This window comes from Artemia sp. Qi Xiang Cuo, chromosome 11 (assembly GCF_049724085.1).
Source record: "Artemia sp. Qi Xiang Cuo chromosome 11, ASM4972408v1, whole genome shotgun sequence".
NCBI classification, from domain to species: Eukaryota; Metazoa; Arthropoda; class Branchiopoda; order Anostraca; family Artemiidae; genus Artemia; species Artemia sp. Qi Xiang Cuo.
In genome coordinates this window covers 7,788,192-7,808,525 of record NC_142804.1, presented here as the reverse complement: position 1 = coordinate 7,808,525, position 20,334 = coordinate 7,788,192, and the positions used below count along the sequence as shown (strand labels likewise).

At 34.6% G+C, this 20,334-nt stretch overlaps 1 protein-coding gene across 2 annotated transcripts in view; it reads left to right on the top strand.

Annotated features, from left to right (window-relative positions):
* LOC148946595 (uncharacterized) overlaps positions 1–14,832 on the top strand; it is a 50,822-nt gene extending 35,990 nt beyond the window's left edge. For both annotated transcript variants that reach the window (XM_089096257.1, XM_089096256.1), the window contains exons 3-5: positions 4,851–4,966; positions 6,938–9,385; positions 12,988–14,832. In XM_089096257.1, coding sequence (XP_088952383.1) covers positions 4,851–4,966; positions 6,938–9,385; positions 12,988–13,164 — 2,741 coding nt within the window. In that variant the 3' untranslated portion in view covers positions 13,165–14,832. The remainder of the gene's footprint in view (positions 1–4,850; positions 4,967–6,937; positions 9,386–12,987) is intronic.
* Positions 14,833–20,334: the final 5,502 nt, after the last annotated feature.

Sequence of the window (20,334 nt, the reverse complement as noted above, 5' to 3'; positions counted from 1 at the left end):
ATAATCGCTTATTCAGGTCTTTTAGTTTACACTTTTCCATACGCTGTTTACATGATTCTTGGAAATAAACCAAATTAGAATTCTTTTGGTTCATAAAAATTTACCAGCAACTTATAAAGTAAAGGATGATTCCTAGCAAAATATGAACTTGTAGGTAGCCCGGATCCTAACAATTAATGGAAGATTCAAATATGTTTTCTTCTGAAGAAAGGGAAATTGAAATTTAGCTACATAGAAACAGATAAACGAATAGAGGCCAGATTCTTGCTAGTTCTCGCTACTTATTTTTTTCTTCCATTCAAAAATAGCGTGAATACAGAAGACCGTGGCTCTAGGTTAAAGGAAAAATCTGACATTGAAGTCTTGTAAATCTGACTTCTATTCTTTTTCTATAACCAAGTTTAGCTCATTGTTACCCTTCCACATGAATTCGGTACATCATGGTCTAGAAGCTTATAGATGGCGCTTCAAGAACACGATGCATTGCTACGAACAGAGCAAAATGAAAGATACCTGAGAATGGTCCAAAGGACCCCTTCACAAGACCTTATCTTAAGAGGAGGAGGGTGGTTAAAGGATTGACCCCCCCCCCCCAAATTTCGTCCAACTCGTAAAAGCGTAACAAAAATGCCTATAAACAAATTTTTTTTTATGCGTGTTTTGAAGTTTGTTTTTCGTTAGCCACCCCCCTCCCCATCTTATACACGGCCTTTTTCCTTCATGAAGCTAACTGAAAAATGAATCTACTAACACTCTTTTTCAGGTAGAAGGAGGATCTAGGAAAAAATTAATTTGAATTGAATGTTCTATAGAAGATTAAATCTACAATATAACCTACTTTCATTGCAACACTATTACGACTTCTTAATAGTTCAGTAATGGCTTCATATGATAAGATGAATCTGGACAAAAGCTAGAAATATTGATATGCAAACTTATTTGGAAGTTTGTGTAAAGTCGTCGAAAAGCTTTACAAGGAAGAAAAATAATTTTGGGTAAAATTAAATCATTGAATCAATTGATATCAAAGCATGTGGATAGAGGGCAGTGTAGCATATTATACATATAAGGAATACCTTTGCATATCTAATTTTATATAATTGGTAATTTTTTGTAACCCCTAGCTAATTCTGTCAGATTCCACAACGGGTAGCTGAAGCCAATATTTCTAAAGTTATTTTTACAATCAGTCCAGCTGGTTTTCGATCGTCATCTAAGAGTATATCCTATTGCGACTTGCGTCAAGAGGATTGAGTTTGAACATCTTGCAAGTTTTTTTTTCGAGGGGAAGGAAGGAAGTTAAGGGTACTTAATAGCCTTGCGTTTTGGAGAGGGTGGTATTATGTTTTTCTTATAAAAGAGTATACGCAACAGAGCATTTGTCCTTACCCCTCGCCCCAAGATTTTTTGCTCTCCCAAGATCTTGGAAAGTACCTTTTTTGGGGTATCTTCATGAAAAAATGCTGCTTTTGGTCTCTTCAATGAAAATGCCTTATTTTAGTATTTTCATTGAAAATTAAAAAGAAACATAACAAAAGCAGCCAACATTATCCTGCCCCCCTTGAATTTCAAAGAAAAACTATTTTATTTCCCTTACATTTTTATGAGCTGATACATTGGGTTTATTTAGCAGTTTTCTTTTATTTAAAATTCCTGTTGTATAGGAAAAACAAGACTGATCAGAGAAGTCAGTTAGTTTTATCTCTACTTGCTTCGCCAAATCTTTTGCATGACACATCTTTAAATTCAAACTTTGGAATCATAACCGCCTTTCTTGTTATTAACTAAGTGAGATATGTTTGGGATTAGAGTTCACTTTTTTTTAACCGCTGATGACATCATTTTTATCAGCAGTTGATTAAATTTTAGCAACTCAAATACTATGATGAATCAGTTTTAAGTCAATCACGTTAAGATGAAGTTGAAATTGTTTATAAGAAATAATCTTGATCTTGGTACGTAAATAACAATTAGGCTGTTCACTTCTTCTTTAGATCTTTTATGAGTCAGGCCATACTTCCAGGCACGTAAGTAGAAATTTAAATCGAAGAAGGGCACAAAAAAAAAACACACACACAAAAATAGGCAAATTATGTGAACCATAAAAAAACAACCAAGAAACTATTAAATCTCTAACTTTCAGAAGAATATCGATTGGAGTTACCCCCCCCCCCCGTCGCTGCTTGTGTTTCAATAAATCAATGTCATTAAAAAAGGCTAGGAAGTTTTCCAATTGGGTATGTATTCAAGATTATACTGCCAAAGCTTGCAGTCCATTTTAAAGGGGTCCTAAACTGTTTTATACAGTTTAGGAGCCCTGCTGTTTTTAGGACCCTTTACTGTTTTATACAGTTTATACATCTGGCACAGGATGGTTGGCCCCCAGCCCCCCATTTCACTTCCTGGCTGAAGGGCCAAGAAACGGAGATCAGCACCGCCGGTAGGGACTGTAAAGTCCAATGCCGTATTCTTTACCTTTTTTTAAACTGTTTTACAAGGTTCAAATAAGTGTGATCCCGGAAAGGGTTCGAACACCGGAGTTAACTGCTTATTTGTTTAACTGCTAACAACTTTATATGTTTTTAGGGGCTTGTTACAAGACAAATATTTGCCGAATCATTTAGTGGTACAAATTGGAAGTTAGAAAACTAAAAATGAAATGCCAGAATAGATCAAATAGAGTAGAAGGTTGTTAAGAAAACAAAAGCATTTTTCGAAATCGAGGGGGAAAGCTGTGGCCCAATTCCCTCCCCGCCAATTAATGCCACTGTTTAGATGCCGTGGATTTGGCAGCCATATTTTCCAAATAATAACTTTTAACTTTTCCACTTAGTCAAGCTTTTACCCTTGAAACTGACAGACTTTAAAGGGAAAATATAGCCTAAGGATTGAAATTGTGGAAATAATGCTTTCTATGGTATGCATGCTCGGACTGGACTATCTTTAAGCTATTAATATAGGATTTCAAAAATATAGTTAGTTGAACACGGAGGTCTCCAACATTTGATGCAAATATCTCTGGAGAGAAGAGTAAAAAAGAAATATCCTTTGATTCAGTGCCGGATCCAGGGGGCAAGGGGGTGCTCCCCCCTAGCGTAGTCTAAAGTAGTGTAATTTACTTAATTAACTCAAGTTTGCGTTAATTAAACTTGCTATTAACGCAAGTTTATCGGATCAACCTAGTTTGCGTCCCCCCTAAATTTTTTTTTAGATCAACCTGTTTTGCCCCCCCCCCTAAAAAAATACTGGATCCGCCCCTGCGTCAATTTTGTTTATGGTCTGACGATTAGACTCTCTTTTCAGACATTAATATAGAGTATTAGTATATCATGGCTGCAGTTGCGCCAATCAGGGAAAATGCTGGGGATAGGGGCAAAATCTGTTTTTCAAAATATAGGGGAGGGGTATTTTCTTTTTCTTGGATGTTTCCAGTGAAAATACATAAATAAGTTTTTTATAAAAATAGTGAGAAAAAAGCATTTTTTGAAATCAAGGGGGGAATCTGTGGTCAAATCCCCCCCCGCATTAATGCCACTGTTTGGATGCCTAGGAAGCCTTCCATTAGAAGGCATAAATAGCCAGCCATATTTTAATAGAATAGCTTTTAACTATCCCACTTCGTCAAGCTTGCGTTTTATTTATCAATTTTCCTTATTAAAGATCAAACCAAATCATTGCATTTCGCTACCAAACAATTACTGGATCATTCTATTTAGTGTTGACTCTGGTTTCTTGGGAAAAGTTGCTCATCCGGGACTAGTTTTCGTATTATGTGTAAATCTAAATTGTCTTGAGGGAGGAAGCCAAAATCTCTCATCTTAGTTAATAAAGAATTTGGGAATATCCCACTATGATAAACCAATAAGAGTGGATTTAAGCAGGTCTGATCATAAAAATGTTCTCTCTTTGTTATTGATATATTCATTTGTAACTGTGCCTGTACTCCTCCGCACTGAAGATGTGATTTTTGGGACCAACCCTATCGACTTGCAGGGAATTCCGAAAATGTATACCCGAAAATGTATATATGTATAACACCTTTAAATTATCCCCATTTGAAAGTTTATTTGTTCGTCTTTGAAAGGCAGTGTGGTCTAAGAAAACAACACCTAATTTAAAGGTGTTATGTCGAAAGTACGTCGTATCTGTGGGGAAATGAGACCAACCCAGTAAACATCTATAAACTCAACATTGGTTTGCAATTAGAAGACATGGAAAGCTTTATCACTTTCATTGGAAATTAGTTTTACATTTGGGCAAGATCAAAAAAGAATATTTACATCAAGAACTTTGAATGAACTTTGTCAATGAACTTTCTCTGACTATAATTCAGTGAATAATCTGGAAGTTAATTATTTTGTGAATGACCCGAAAATCTATTTATTTTGATACATATAAATATGCTAGTTTCAATTTCATTATTCTAGTATTTCTACTGAAGACGGTCGCTGTATATGTAACCGAAATATCTGGACTTTTGTACCTGTTTTTTCACTGTCTAAATAAATGGATTTACCCCATTTGAAAGTTTATTTGTTCGTCTTAGAACGGCAGTGTGGTCCAAGAAAACAACACCTAATTTAAAGGTGTTATGTCGAAAATTTTTACGAGTCGGAAAGAAATTTGGAGGGGGTTCAAATCCCCCCCCCTGGATACGGCCTTGCCTAAGAGCCAAATTTAGGGGGTTTGGCCCTCTCACTCATTTTTGGATGTTTGCTTCAACTGGTGTGTTAATATTCTTAAGCTAATTATTCTGCTGATACCCTAATTTTTTCCTGTCATTATAATTGTTCTTGGGTTTTACTTTTCATGCGGTTTTGTATTTACTTTTGATTGATTTGTGATTTTAGGTTATGGAAGTGATTTTTCAACAACAGAGAGGATTTTATCGAATAGTGACAGAGATGAGAAAAAGTCCTTAGTTGGAGCACGAAAAAGGAAAGCACAGAAAGTTCTAAAGCACATGGTATATGAATTAATTAACATTTATTTGATTAAATAATTAACTAATACTAATCTGCATATTAGGTAATAAGTGCCCAGCATATACATACCGTAAAAACAAATCCCTGTCTCAAGTTTTGATTTTCAAAATATAAACAAAACATTTAATGATGTTTAAATATAGCATTTAGTGTCAACATTATTTGTTATAATTAATATTTATTATAATAAATATAGGATTTAGTGTTAGTATTTCATAACGTTAGTCGAAACTTAGTGCCGATTTTTTAAAGGCTTCGACATAAAGTTGCCGGTCTAGGATATTAAGATGGGTATTATTAAGATGTATTAATGATGTATTAAGATGTATTAAGATGTATTAAGGTGTATTACAAGGCCGTATCCAGGGGGGGGGGAGGGTTTACCCGGTTTGAACCCCCCCCCCCCCCGAAATTTTTGACCGACTCGAAAATAAGTCGAAAATTAGTAAAACCTAGGTAAAAATCAGTAAAATTAGTCGAGCACTGAGTCAAAAATTAGTAACCCCCCCCCCCCAAAAAAAAAGTCAAAAATTAGTAAACCCCCCCCCCCTGAACAAAAATCCTGGATACGGCCCTGGTGTATTAAGATTGTATTAAGATGTGATTGAATATGTTAGAATTTAGAACACTTGCAGTATAATTTGTGATTTCTGAAGATTTGCAGGCGTTCAGGGCCTTCATTTTACGAAAATGTATGGGGAAGGGGCCAAAATTTAATTTTTCAAGATCTGGGAGGGGATTCGTTTCGTTTTTTATATTTTTAACCAAAATACTAAAAAAGATGTTTTGAAATCCTGGGTGGTTGGCAAAAAGATTTTGCCAGTTTGAGAACATTGAAACAAATTTTGAAAATGGCGCCGGAGCATTCCGAACTTTGCAGAAAATGCGAGAATCTAGCAGACTAATCGCATCGACAACACTACGCAGAGAAGAACATAAGGACATTACGAAAATGTATGGGGAAGGGGCCAAAATTTAATTTTTCAAAATCTGGGAGGGGAATTCGTTTCGTTTTTTATATTTTTAACCAAAATACCAAAAAAGATATTTTTTAAAATCCTGGGTGGTTGGCAAAAAGATCAAGGAGTAATCCCCCCTCCCTTATTAACGCTCGTTTCAAGCACTAGGGAACAAAACATTTTGTCATTTGCTCTTTTGACTGTAGCCCACTCTTTTTTCCCTATTCTTTCTTCTTCGATTTTTCTTTCTTTCTTTCTTCTTCTTGTATTCTCTCTTCTATATAATTGTTACTATAGGATTGTGTAGAAACGTAAAATTTTATAATTTAAAGTCATATTTTTATTTGTGGGAGTTATGTAAAATTTAATATTAACCTGATATAATTATAATCACATAGACTGAATACAACACAAAATGTAAGTTTGCAACAATCAGTATAAGGGGGAGGGGAGGTTAAACCTACAAAAGCGTGAAAAGGTAATTCATATGGAATTACATAAGAGAAAACTCAAAATTACAGGAATTTTGAGTTTGGAATTACAGGGAAAACTCAACCAAACTGCGAGTTGTTCAAGCCAAAAGACACCCCTCCTCGCACTCCTTCGGAGTAATTAGCATGGACTGGGTAACGACTAAAACTAAGACAAATTAAAACATGAAGCAAGTCTGAAATTGTCGAACCCACCCTTAAAATTGGCCAGTTTAATAGGAAACGATCTAAAAACTAGAAAAAGAGATAAATTCTGTATACTTCTATCAAAATATTTAATACTATCTAAAATTAAATAAGCTCTTGAATATTGATTATGTTCTGTTCAAAAAAAAAATTATGAATTCTTTTCCTCCTTTTTTGAGATTTTAATTCTATTTACGGAAGAACTTTTTTCTTTTTCGAACTGAACTTTTTCGTGTGAAAGCTTTTTCCATTCTCAATTGTGTCTATTGATTGCAATTTTATCTGATATATGCTATAATTATTCCATTTTTAATAGGTACCGTCAGACCTGGAAAGAAGTATTTCACCTGAACCGGAAACATTGAATATCTTTCCACCGATTCAAGGTCATTTAGACATGCGCTTGACAGTTTGTCATTATGATCAGCAAAGGAAAGGATCGGACAATTTACGAGTCTCAGACTCAGAAGTCTCCAGTTTCGATGGAGACGAAGCGCGTAGACGAAGTGAATCTGACGAACTGCGACGATATAATGAATATGATGAAAGTCGCTATTTTTGCCATTCTCATAACTTAAGTTTCCCTAATGAGGACCAGGTTGCCTTACATCGTTATTTGTATCACCAGTTTGAGAACATTGAAACAAATTTTGAAAATGGCGCTGGAGCATTCCGAACTTTGCAGAAAATGCAAGAGTACAGCAGACTAATCGCGTCGACAGCACTACGCAGAGAAGAACATAAGGACCTTGCTGATATTCCATCTATTATCAGTGTCACATCTGCTGTTACAAAACAAAACAGTTCACCTCAAAGCTTTGATTCAGCAATTGCTTCTCCAGAAAGTTTTGCTGAAGATTCACAAAATCTTTCTAAGGCTGATGATGGTGATGGAAAAGAAGAAGAAGGAGATTGTGATCCTTATGCAGGACTTCTACGTGATATGAAATTACGAGGAGAGTTTCCTTGTCGGTTATGTGAAATGGTATTTCCTAATTTAAGAGCCTTGAAAGGGCATAACAGAGTTCACCTACAAGCTCCACCTTACAAGTGTAACATGTGTCCTACATCAAGTACTGACAAATCAGCGTTGATTCGTCACATGCGTACGCACAATGGAGACCGACCATTTGAGTGTCGCATTTGTCAATTTGCTTTTACTACCAAAGCCAACTGCGAACGTCATTTACGTAACCTTCATGGCAAGAAAAATAGAGATGAGCTACGGGCAGCGATCATATTTCATACCAATGAAGAGGTTCCAGCTCCCCCACCTATTCCTCCTACCCTCCTTGAGAAAAAAGAAGAAATGAGAGATTACAAACTTACAGACAGGTACAACTATAGATGTAACCTTTGCAGCTCCGTTATCAGCGAGATGAAGCTACGTGAACACTTATCAGTATATCACTTTAATTTCTCGCCTGATATATATTCTTGCTATCAAAAAATTTCACCTGATGTGGATATGCCACCAGTTAATGATTTTCAAGAAAAGATTATGAGGGTGCCAAAATTAGAACCAGCAGAAACTGCCGCCGTTAAAGTACTAGTAGGTTTTGGAAAAGAATTTGGGAAAGAACTAAAACCTGCCTTATCTACGCCCCCAAAGCCCCAACATTTTAGTATTTATGAAGATCCTCAAACGACTCCACTTGATCTTAGTATCAAGTCAGAGCCACCTACCCCAGTGATCGAGAAACAAGCTCCAACCCCTGTATTTCCATTCCCCTTCTTTGTTAACCCATATGCCAAAAACTGGAATAATCTCAGTCCAGCCCAATGGTCAGGCCCATTGGATATGTCAGGGTTTAGGAAACAGTCAATTCCTGACCAAACTATCCCTTCTCCAATAAAAAGTCCCGAAACCACTGCTGACGAAAGTCAAGATATTCGTCTTGTTATGAAAAATGGTATCCTTGTTAAAAAACAAAAGCAAAGACGCTATAGAACAGAACGTCCTTTTGAGTGCGAGTTTTGCAGTGGGAGATTTACTCTACGTTCTAACATGGAGCGACATGCCAAACAGCAGCACCCTGAAGCATGGAATGCACGCATGAAGGGGAAAATTTACGAGTCTTTTAAAACCCCGGTCTTAGATGATGATGATCATGAGTCATCCGCTGAAGAATCTGACGATAATTTAGTTGTAGATGAAAACTGTAGAAATTTTGAGGCAATCCACGGTATACCCTCTTTAGATAAATTAGAGGCGCTAGCCAAAGTTCCCACATTCCACAATGAGAAAGAGCAAGATAAAGCCATTAGTGACAAAAAGAAAAGTGCTTACTCTAATGCCCCTCACCGAGTTACCTGTCCTTACTGCCCCCGTCGATTCCCATGGACGAGCTCTTTAAGACGTCATATTCTAACACACACTGGCCAAAAACCTTTTAAATGTACCTTCTGTCCCTTATGGTTTACAACTAAATCAAATTGTGACCGCCATCTTGCCAGAAAACATAGCACAAGTAGCAGTAAAAAAAGGAATAGCGCTGGCTCTGACCACAGTGATGAAACAGAGAGCCACTGCTCTTCGCCTAGCTCTGGAGAATTGGGTGTTATTGAATCCGTTTACTTGTGTCATATATGTACTGAGACATTCAATGAACAGCCAGTTCTTATTCAGCATGTCCAACTCTATCATCCTGAAGCATTTCAAGCCATTGTTTCAAATAATGATATTGAATTGGATCTTGAATCACCGACTGGTTGCCAAGATGAAGATAGCGAGTCCGCCCAAGAAGAAGAGCCTCTACGAAGGGTAATTTCCAAAGTTTGTTTTTTTGACAAAATCAAATTACTAGTCTGATGGAGGCCCCCACGTACAAATATATATTTGCTTCTTTTTAACTAAACAACCTTTTTATGGGGCTAGAATTTTAGATTAAACATTAGATTAGAAGTATGAAAAATATAAATAATATCTTTTATGGGGGCTGGGCTGAATTTCAGACGTTAAAGTGAGGTTTAGAAATGTAGTTAGTTTAGTTCAGGGGTTTCCAATTTTTGGTATAAATTCTCCTAGGGGAACGGCAATTGATTTCGTTTCTTGTCTGAAGGTTGGACTACCATCTCATACGTTGATGTAAGATTTCAGAAGTCTTTTGTTACAAGACTAATATTTGCCGAAGCATTTAGTGATACAAATTGGAAGTTAAAAAAAATTTATACATTTATAAGATAACAAAGAAAAAAAAAACATTTTTGGGTTGTTTTTCTGACGAGTATTTAAAATAGCTTAGAAGAAATTAGAAAAGAGAGCCTAGAAAAGTATCTTTTGGCAAATTTTATATTATTTGTTTTTAAAGTTTTGACTTTGTTTTTCTGACGAGTAATTAAAATAGTTTACAAGAGATGATAAAACAAAGACTACACACATATTTTCAGACTACATACATATTACGTAGGAATACACATTTAATTATGTTCTATATATTCTAATTAGACTACACATATTCCTAAACACTTTTGACTTGCTTTTCTGACGAGTAAGATAATTTAAAAGAAGTTAGAATTTCTATTGTGGTAGTAAAATACATGGGCGCCCATATGGGGGGGGGCTCCTGCCCCCCTGGCTGAATGATGCTGCCTTATTTTTATATTTTTGTTCTGAGATTTCTATTATATATCATTAAAAGTGCCAATTAGACGACGTTTGCCCCCCCCCCCTGGAATTCAGCTTATGGGTGCCCGTGGTACAACATGAATTTCTGAGTGCAAAAATTTGGATGAAAAGATTATTCATTATGCTTCTATTGGCGATTTTGTTGCATACTTACTATTTTTATCAGTCCGATATGGGTCATACTATATCTTATCATAGCTTTTGTTTTATCTTTATTATTGAAATTGTATTATAAGCCAACAATTTTCCTTTTCTCCTTGAGATAAAAATATGGAGCGGTTTTATAAAACAAACTCTTAAAATGACATCAGCATTTAAGATAATCTGAATGTGAGAGTCACCATCACTTATCTTTTTTTAAATAAGATTTTTATAATAAGGATATATTTTTCGAATTCGTTAAAAACTCCTAAGAAAATACTATATTCTTGATTATGATCATGTAAATAAATCGGCTGAATCTATATCAGAGCTTGTGATTGAATATAGAGTTTAGTCTACAATTGTTTGAGCACTGTTGTTTGTAATTAATGCTTTATATTGTATTGTAATTATTGTAATATTGTAATAAGCACTGTTGTTTGTAATAATTAATGTAATTAATGTTGTTGTTGTTGTTTGTATTAATAACTGTTGAAGCTTTTGATTTTTGTGCGAACTTAAAACGAGGCTTTTCATAAGTAAATTTAATCTAAATTGATCATTATCTTTTTCTTCATTGCAAAAATTATTATTTTTAACGACAGTTAGCAGTATTGGGACTGTGAATTACAGAAGTTATTTCTCCAAAATAAAAAAATTTTAATACATTTACTACCATTTTGTGAATTTTCTAGAGATTATCAGATTTGCGAAATTAATTTCACAATATACTAAAATGTCATGGTTTTCTAATTTTAACAGATTTCACTTAAAATATGTATCATTTCTAAAATAAATTGGTGTAATTTAACCAATTTTACAAGATTCTACTAACAAAAAGGAATAAATTTACGGAATAGTTTGTTGTAAATCTACCAATACCACACAATTCTATCACATTTATAAGATATTTAATTGTAGATTCACCAATTCTACTAAATATTGTTTTTTTTTTAGATAGTGATGAATATTACAAAGCAAACTTCGCCCTTTTCGCTTTGTAATTGTGTTCTCGCATCACAAAGTTGAAGATGGTTATGTTGCAGAAAATCTTTATTAACTATAGGAAGCGCATGTTTTTTTATCATCAACAAAGTTTTTCCCTGGCTGCTATTCTTTTGATGGGGGTGGGATACATTTTGATTGCATTGAACAGGGGATGTTATCTAGCCTCTGCTAGGGAAGATAATTCCTATGTTTTGGCCTTAGTTACCAGATTCGCTACCTATCTGGCCCTTTTCATGGCTTCTCCCGCTTTTTGTGGAAAATATGATTCAACAATGTTCTAGATTCTAGACTAGGAGCTACGCACGCTTCTCCTCAATTTCTGTCTGTTCAAATTCTCTCTTTATATACCCCCCCTTAATAAATTTCAAATTCCTACAAATATTTTCTTACAACCTCCTCCCACCCAATACGGGGACGATTTGATTTTCGTTTGGCCATAGATGGTTGGCCGACAAGGACGAACTTTGGCAAACTGTCATCCTTCATCCTTATCTACAGAACCATCTCAACCTTTCTCTCACGACAGCCACAGAAAGCGAGATTGAACCGCATTTTTCGTACACCTTAATCTTTGAAATGCTTCAGTCAGAAAGGTAACTAAATAATCCCTAGAAAGTTTCTTTGTAAAAGATGTAACAAATCCTCCTCCGTCTTTCAGAGCACCCATGTTTGATTACTGCCGTCACTGTAGATTCCAATATTCTTATTTTAGTTCGCAGACATATTTTTTCAATTGCGCAAAAACACCCTGGCCCATGACTGTTCTACTTTTAACGTCTTTACCGCACCCACCGTCTTTACTAATGATACTACCTTGGATAGTGAACCTGTTTACGTGATCGATCTTCTCGTTAATAAACATCCCCTCTTCACCTTCTCTTATTCTCAGAGTTAGCGACTTGTCTTGTTAGCATTTATTTTCAAACTTTTTCTTGTTTCCCGAACTCTGAAAACTCTAAAAATTCAGTCATTTCGCTAACATTTTCTTCTAGGAAGCCGTTTTAGAAATTTTCAAAAAGTCGCAAGGAAAAATGTGTGAAAACACTTGTTATATTAACAAGTTCAGAAGTTTTAGTATAAAGAGTGGCAGGGGGGATGTCCAGGTGGCAGCCATCTTTTTACATAGGGTAACTTATATTTTTTTAGCTTTTAACGGCACTTTAATTTGACGTATCGATAATAAGTTGTTCCCAAGCATGGTCTAATAATAATATGTATTTGTATCCTTTGTCAGATTCATCACTCTTCCAAGCTTGCAGTTTCGACAAAAAACTGCCTTCAATGTTAGCCCTGATTTGAAGTCATAAAATAAACTGGTCAATCAATTAAAAGCAAATTTGTCTTTCCTGTTACCAGAAAAATATATCTTTTAAAGACTTAAAATGAATATGTGGGGCGATCACGACATTAACAACGTCCTTGATTAGTTCTAAAATGTGTCATGACAGCTCCATGGTTTCCTGAAACTTCAATTTTTTGGATACCAGAGCATAAGAATTCTTAGTGCATTTGGAGATAAAAACATTAAAAAAAGGTCTTTTCCTTATGAAACATCATATCATCTTTCCTAATCTGGATGTCTTTTTCAGATGACCTGTGCTTTCTGTCCACGGTCCTATTGGTCAGTATTGGAATTCCGTCTACACATGGAGCAACACAGCAGAGGTGAACAGTATGCGTCGGATGGCAGTAGAAATTTTACTTCAAGAGGAGAATATCAGTATACTGAAAAAGATCACGAAGAAGTGTCAGATCTTACCTCTTAACGTTGCTTGAAGACTTGAGTTTCTTTTAACATGACCTTCGTGGGACTCATTTTTGACTAGTTAGCAAACAAGCCTGAAAGACTCTTTGATCTCCAGGAATGCCTCGCGTTACTATGCTTTTTTGATGACATACCTGTTTCCCTTATAAAAGAGAGTTCACCGTCGCAAAATTTGGACTGTAGATTGATATTTTACATTTAAAGGTGATAGTTGGCAAAAACGAAATCTTGCAACTGATCCCTTTTCTGCCAAGACCTAGTAAAAGACGAAGAACTTAGCACTGGTGCTGTGATTGTGGCTAAAACGAAGTTGAAGAATTTTTAAATTGTACCTGTGTGAGAAGGTGTGCATGTCGAAGAATTGCTCCATCGAAGCTTAAAGGCTTTATTTCCATTTGTGATGACTATTGACATTATGGTCCACTGTTGTCATTCCAATTTGCTGTTGACACTGTTGTCACTTTCCTAAAAGATCTCGATTTGTAAATATCAAAGAGTTGATCTCTTACCTGTTCTTTTATTTAATGACGGGTCTTTAACGTTTAATTAAAAAAAAAAAATATTTGTGTTAGTTCCTTCTTGCTTTTATAAATGTTATCTTTCATATGTACTTTAGAAGCATGTACAAATTTAAGATTTTGGTTACTTACAAAAAAAAAATACATTTTAAACAGGACTTGATATTGTCCTGATCTTATCTCTTGACTCTGATACATGTTTGATTTATATTTATAATCTTATTCCACTTATTCGACTGAACATTTTGTCTTTCTTTATTTTCTTTTTTGAAGAAAGCAACGGGGTAAAGGAACCGTTTCATGTTTCTCTTCTTTCGTTTTTTGCTGATTTATTCGTATTATAAGGGCTATATTATAGGCTTAAGGGTAGTTACCATTTATGGGCAGCTGTGTAAGAGATTTTTTATATCTCATATGGATTAACTTTCACTTGTATTTCCTCTGGAGTTCATGAGTTGGAGTTAATAGGACACACCTTTAACATTTATGGGTTGGTAAATAAGCATATCATATCAAAACCCCAATCATGTTGCAGAGGATATCAATTCAAGGGAGAAATTTAAACCGACGGTGAAGGCCTTTTGAAGTATTCACATAATGGAAAAATCTTTTTTAGCCATAAATAATTGAAAAATGTAGATTTTCACTTATTTTGGCACGTTTTTTGGGATAGGGAGGCTCAAGATTTGTAGTAATTTTCACATTTCCAATCACAAGATCACATCACCATTTTCCAATTCACAAAATTTTTCCCATTGGGTATGTTTCATAATAAACCCTAATTTAAAATATTTAACTTAATAATATTGTAAATTGAAAGAATTTTGTTCAGAACAATATTCTTGACATTGCAAATAATATAATATTATGTTATATTATACCTTATATTATATTATATATTATATGTAATATTAAATCATATTATACCTGTATGTTATGCCTTGTGATTTATTCCTCCTCCTCTCCCCAACCATTACTGAGTAACTACCCTCTTTATATTTAGCACGATCTCAATGTGTATAGGCAGAGTTGTATTTTTGCGATTTTCTTAGTGTTGTCTTTTAGTTCCTTTTGAAACCCTCCATGTGCAATCATTTTTAGATGTATATACGAAGTTCCGTTTTGAAGGGAAAGTGAAATAAATTCCTTGTTATTTGAATTTCTAAGCTATTATATTTTGTGTTGAAGAAACTAGGTCCTTGCTTAAAGTTGCTATTGAAGAAAATACAAAACATTTATTCAATTTACTTTTGCATGTTGGTTCGAAGGTAGAATTGGTTTTATTTCTGTTCTCTACCATAACCAATATTTGATACATTTATGCATGCCTATAGTGCTATCAGAAGGGGAACGGGGGCGTACAATTTATAGGCGCATAAAATAACACGGGCAAAATAGCAGGTTTTTTAACATGGGAATTTACACTACAAGTCTACTGGTTTCTTTTTATTTAAGCTATAATCTACATTATTATTTAAAAGTTCTTTTTTGCGATTTTGAACAGAAAACCCATTATCGAAAGTGATATTCTATCAAAACATTTGAGAAAATTTAAAACCCAAAAACAAATGCAGGAGAGCGTCAGAGAAATGTTGTAAACAAATAAAAGTTCAAATGAGGATAAATACTTTTAATAGACAGTGATAAATTTTCACAAAAAAATACTAGATATTTCGGTCACATATGCAGTGACAGTCATCAATAGTAGTAGCTCTAAACTGATGACAGTCACTGCATATGTTATCAAAATATCTAGTATTTTTGTGAAAATTTAGCACTGTAATTTAAAAGGATTTATCGTCATTTGAACTTTTATTTATCGTCATGGAAAGGCAGTGTGGTCTGCGAAATTATCTATGTTGTAAACAAATCTTCGTTTCTTATACCCAGAGTTAGCGCTATGGACTGTCGTATTCGTTTACATTACTACCGAATTATTGTACAAATAGAAAAGAAGGGCACATGACATGAATGAATTTGTCAAATAATCCTCGGTGGCTCCTTATTCACTCTAACTCATATAATGTTACTTATCCCAACTGCTTTGCGTAAAGAAAATAAATGTAGTTAAGATTTGTAAATTTAGGGCAGGAATGCAAGAGCAAGGATGAAACTCAAAATTTTGTCAGGAAACTAATCACAATGTTTAAAATCCTTGTTTTTTTCTTTTTACTAAAAACAGAAAAGTGGTGCTGCTGGTGGCAACCCTTATTTGGAATTGTCTTAGGTCTTGCTAGATCATTGTCACTCGAATCAATATCTACATTATTTTTAAAGTCTAGCATCACACTACAAGACTTTTACACTAATAGAATGTTTTGAGTAGAAGATAGCAACAGAAGATTTCCAGTAAAACTGAGGAACATCGCTTAATCAGTTTTTCCTTAAAGCTGCAAGATATACTGTAACTATTTGGACATTTCATTTAAAGTTGAAAATTGATACACACTTCGTTTTTCTTTCTTAGCAAAATTTTATTTGTAATTGGTACCTAAAATTCATATTAGCAAAGTTTACTAAACATAGAAATACTAGATTTCCGCAGATAGCCCACAGAAAATTTCGTTTTATCAATCATCAATTAGAAAAATAATAGATTAAGTACTGAAAAAAAATATAGAAAAAAAAATTGCTTTCATGAAAGAACTATAATAGAAATAAAATACATCCTTTAATATCGATTTAAAATTAACGGCGTCGATTAGGGGGTGGAAGAGGGGCATATGCCCCTGATATTCAACATCCTCTCCCAATTTTAATTTTTTTTTTGGGGGGGGGGAGGGGGTCGTTGAAAATTAAAAAAAAAAGTTTTAACCCCTTGATTTTGAGAAATATATTTTGCCGCTCCCCCCTTAAATTTTCGTAAATTGATGCCACTAGTCAAAAGGGAATATTTGTTGAACCATGTTCTTAATTTTTCTAACTAACGTGGATGAGCCCAAGAGATTTGTCTCTGGAGAATTCGAAGCTGTGAGAAATAAATCTAAGGCACAATTAATTGGATTTACTTGTATTTCATCGTATTCTCCCTAGTCGTTATGGAGGGGAGTTGGATTAACATTAAAGAAGAAATAATTGTCCCCACTTTTTATGGGTGCATACTATGACTCACTCTCATGATTCACACTCATACTATGACTCACACTCAATTATTATTATTATTCATTTATTGCCCGTCAAAAAAAGGTACAAAAAGTACAATAGACGGAGTAATCACTAAAGAAAACAAAAATAAGAAGAAGAAGGACACAAACACACATTGAAAATTCAAATACATGACAAATAAAAATTCTTCATTACATTAATGCGAGCAATGATGCTAACGAAAGGACGATTAAAGTTTCTTTTAAAACGGGAGAGAGATTTATTAATACTAATATTATTATTGTTATTATTATTCATTTATTGCCCGTCAAAAAAAGTACAATAGACGGAGTAATCACTAAAGAAAACAAAAAGAAAGAAGAAGAAGGACACAAACACACATTAAAAATTCAAATACATTACAAAAAAAAATTCTTCATTACATTAATGCGAACAATGATGCTAACGAAAGGATGACTAAAGTTTCTTTTAAAACGGGAGAGAGATTTATTAATATTATTATTATTATTATTATTCATTTATTGCCCATCGTCTAATCACTAAATTAACAAAAAGATAAAAAATGGATGATTAAACTTACTTTGAAAACGGGATAGAGATTTATTAACGCTAATATTAGGGTCAGCTAGCTTATACAAATGAATAATTTTACGATTTCTTGTCCAAGGGGGCAAATATAAAAGATATTTAGCAAATCTGAAGAAGATTGACCGTAGGTGCTTTTTATCTGTAACTGAAAAGAATTTTCAGAAAGAAGCAATGTAAAGCAGATGTTGAAGGGCTGTGGTCTTAAATTCTCAGCAAAATTCATTCGACAAAACTAATTTAAGACTTTAAAGTAATACTTTTTGTCCTTTTAAGGCTTAGATTGCCGCGCGAAAACAAATTATAATTCAGCTCATTGGGCTTAAAAATCAGGGAGCCAAATTTCTCAGCAAAAGTCATTCGACAAAATTAATTTAAGACTTTAAAGTAAGAAGATGAAATGCCAGTTTGGCACTTCTGGGGTAGATAGTTGTAATTTGAAATTCGAAAGAGGCTTCTTTCAAAAACCTGATCAATGATCCAAACAATATTTAATGTTTCAAATTTTAAGAAAAGTCGTCGATCCTTTTTCAGATTAAATAAAAAAATAGTGTTTACAACTGAAAGTAAGGAGCAATATCAAAAATTCAAACGAACAGAAACTATTCTGTATACGAGGGGGGCTGCCCCTTCCTCAGCCTCGCTCTTTAGGCTAAAATTTGAATTTTGTTCTGATTCTTTAGGAAAGACTATTCAAAGAAAAGGAATGTTGATTTTATACGGAAAGTATTAAAAAAACAAAAAAAAAACTTTGACTTCAGCAAAAATAGTAAAGATTGAGGAAGGAGCAGTCCCCCTTATATATAGGATAGTTTTTGTTCATTTTAAGTTTTGTTGTTGCTTCTTACTTTTAGACGACAAAACTTTTTTATTTATTTAATTTCTGATTTTTTTTTCAAATAATACCAGAAAATCTGGCTTCTCCTCCATAAAAATTTCCTCCCCTTACGGGAAACTCCTCCTTGGAGAGTTAATCCCATGTAAAATATCCCCTTGTCCGGTAATTTCCTCCAAACAGCCTCCATCCTCGCTGAAAATTTCCCTCGTAAATTGTAATGCAGACAGTTTTAACTGAAAAATTCTCCTTGGCACCCCTTCATTTGAAAAATACTAATTCCTAACCGTTTTTCAAATTATTCGGGAAATCCTTCCTTCCATGGAAATTTGTTCCTGAAATCACCCCCCTCCCCCGTCCAGCAGTGTTAAGTTGCTCCAGTGGAAACTTCTCCCATGGAAACTCCCGTAGAAAACTCCCCCTGGATTTATTTTCCCTGGAAAATCCCCTCCCCCCCCCCGCACGGAAAAATCCTCCTGACAATTCCAATTCTGCTGAAAATTTCCCCCGGACAGTTCCCACAGAACATTTCCCCCTTGCAAAATTAAGTCGGCAAATAGAAAGTAAAACAAAAAAAATAATTTTGGGTACTTGTTAGTTAAACAAAACACACTCATGAATTACGCTCTGTAATATCTTCAGAAAACTGGTTTCATAGCCATAAAGACAAGTGAGAGATGACAGACTGCATTGAACTTATATAATTTTGGCTATACATTTGCATATTACGAGGGGGGGGTCAAAGATAGAGGGTCTGCATGCAAAATGTGTTAACAAAAATTATTCTGCATATTATGAACTAAGAATTATTTTCTAACTTTACGCTGTCCAAATATTTTATCCCCACCCCCACCCCTAATGCGCAAATATATAGTCCACATTATATAAACCCAAAGGATTCTATCACCCGCACTTGGCTATGAAACTGGTTTTCTGAGATCTTACAGAACGAAATTCTGTCAAATTCCCCCAGTGTAAAACTTTCCTTAGAAAGTTCACCCCGAAAACCTCCCTGCCCACGGAAAATTCTCCCTGTGGAAAACCCCGACAGAAAATCCCCTCCCCCACCCAAAAAAATGTCTTTAAACTTCCCAATAACGATTACAATACGTAAATAATGGGCAAATTTCACAGCTTGCAGCCCTTTCCCGAGGGGTTGTGGGGGTCATGTTATCTCTAAAGGCATAGGTATTTGACCTTTTAACTATGCTGAACGAAATGGCAGTCTCAAAATTTGGGTCAGACGGCTTTGGGGAAAGACGGGCATGGGAGGGGGGCAAGTGGTCTTCCAATCTTTTGGTCACTTAAAATGGCACGAGAACATTAATTTTTGTTCAAATGAGCCCTCTCCTGATTTTCTACGACCATTGGTTCGATACGATCATCCCTGGAAAAAAAACAACAAAAAATAAATAAATGCACATCCGTGATCTTTATTCTGGCAAAAAAAAACACGAAAATCTACATTTCGCTGATGGGAGCTTGAAACCTCTTTAAAAGGGTTGAGTTGAATGTGACGGCGTAATTTTCATCAAGACTTCGTCAAATTTTTTCAGGCTCGTAGCTTTTGATGGATAATACTAAACTTAAAATATCTTATATATTTAGAATCAGCGTAAAAAGTCAACTCTTTTGATGTATCTATTGACATCAAAATTTTGTTTTGTTAGAGCTTCGGTTACTACTGAGGCAAATCGCTCATTACTTACAGTTAGTTACTGGGAACTGTTCAATGAACCAATATTTAGGAGAGAAAATATTTTGAATTCTTGCTTCTTTCCCTAAACAAAATATTCAAGTCACCTTGCCCTTCCAAAATATTTCCTGAAAGCTTAAACTTGATCTTCCCCCCACAGTTTTTTCCGATATATCACAGATACTCAATTTTTTAGCCTTATCAAATATGCACATATTCGATTTCCCTCAATACTTCATCATGAACACATTTGAAGTTCCACTAGTGCAAGTAATGCAAAAAAGTTTTAGGCGTTTTTTTGGCTCTATCTTCTTCCTCTAAATGCAAAATATAAATCACACTTCCTCCTCCTCCCGTAACTCCAAAAGTTTCATATTGACTCTCAAGAGTTGGTACTTAAATAATGTAGTTATGCCATTTTGATATTCAAGT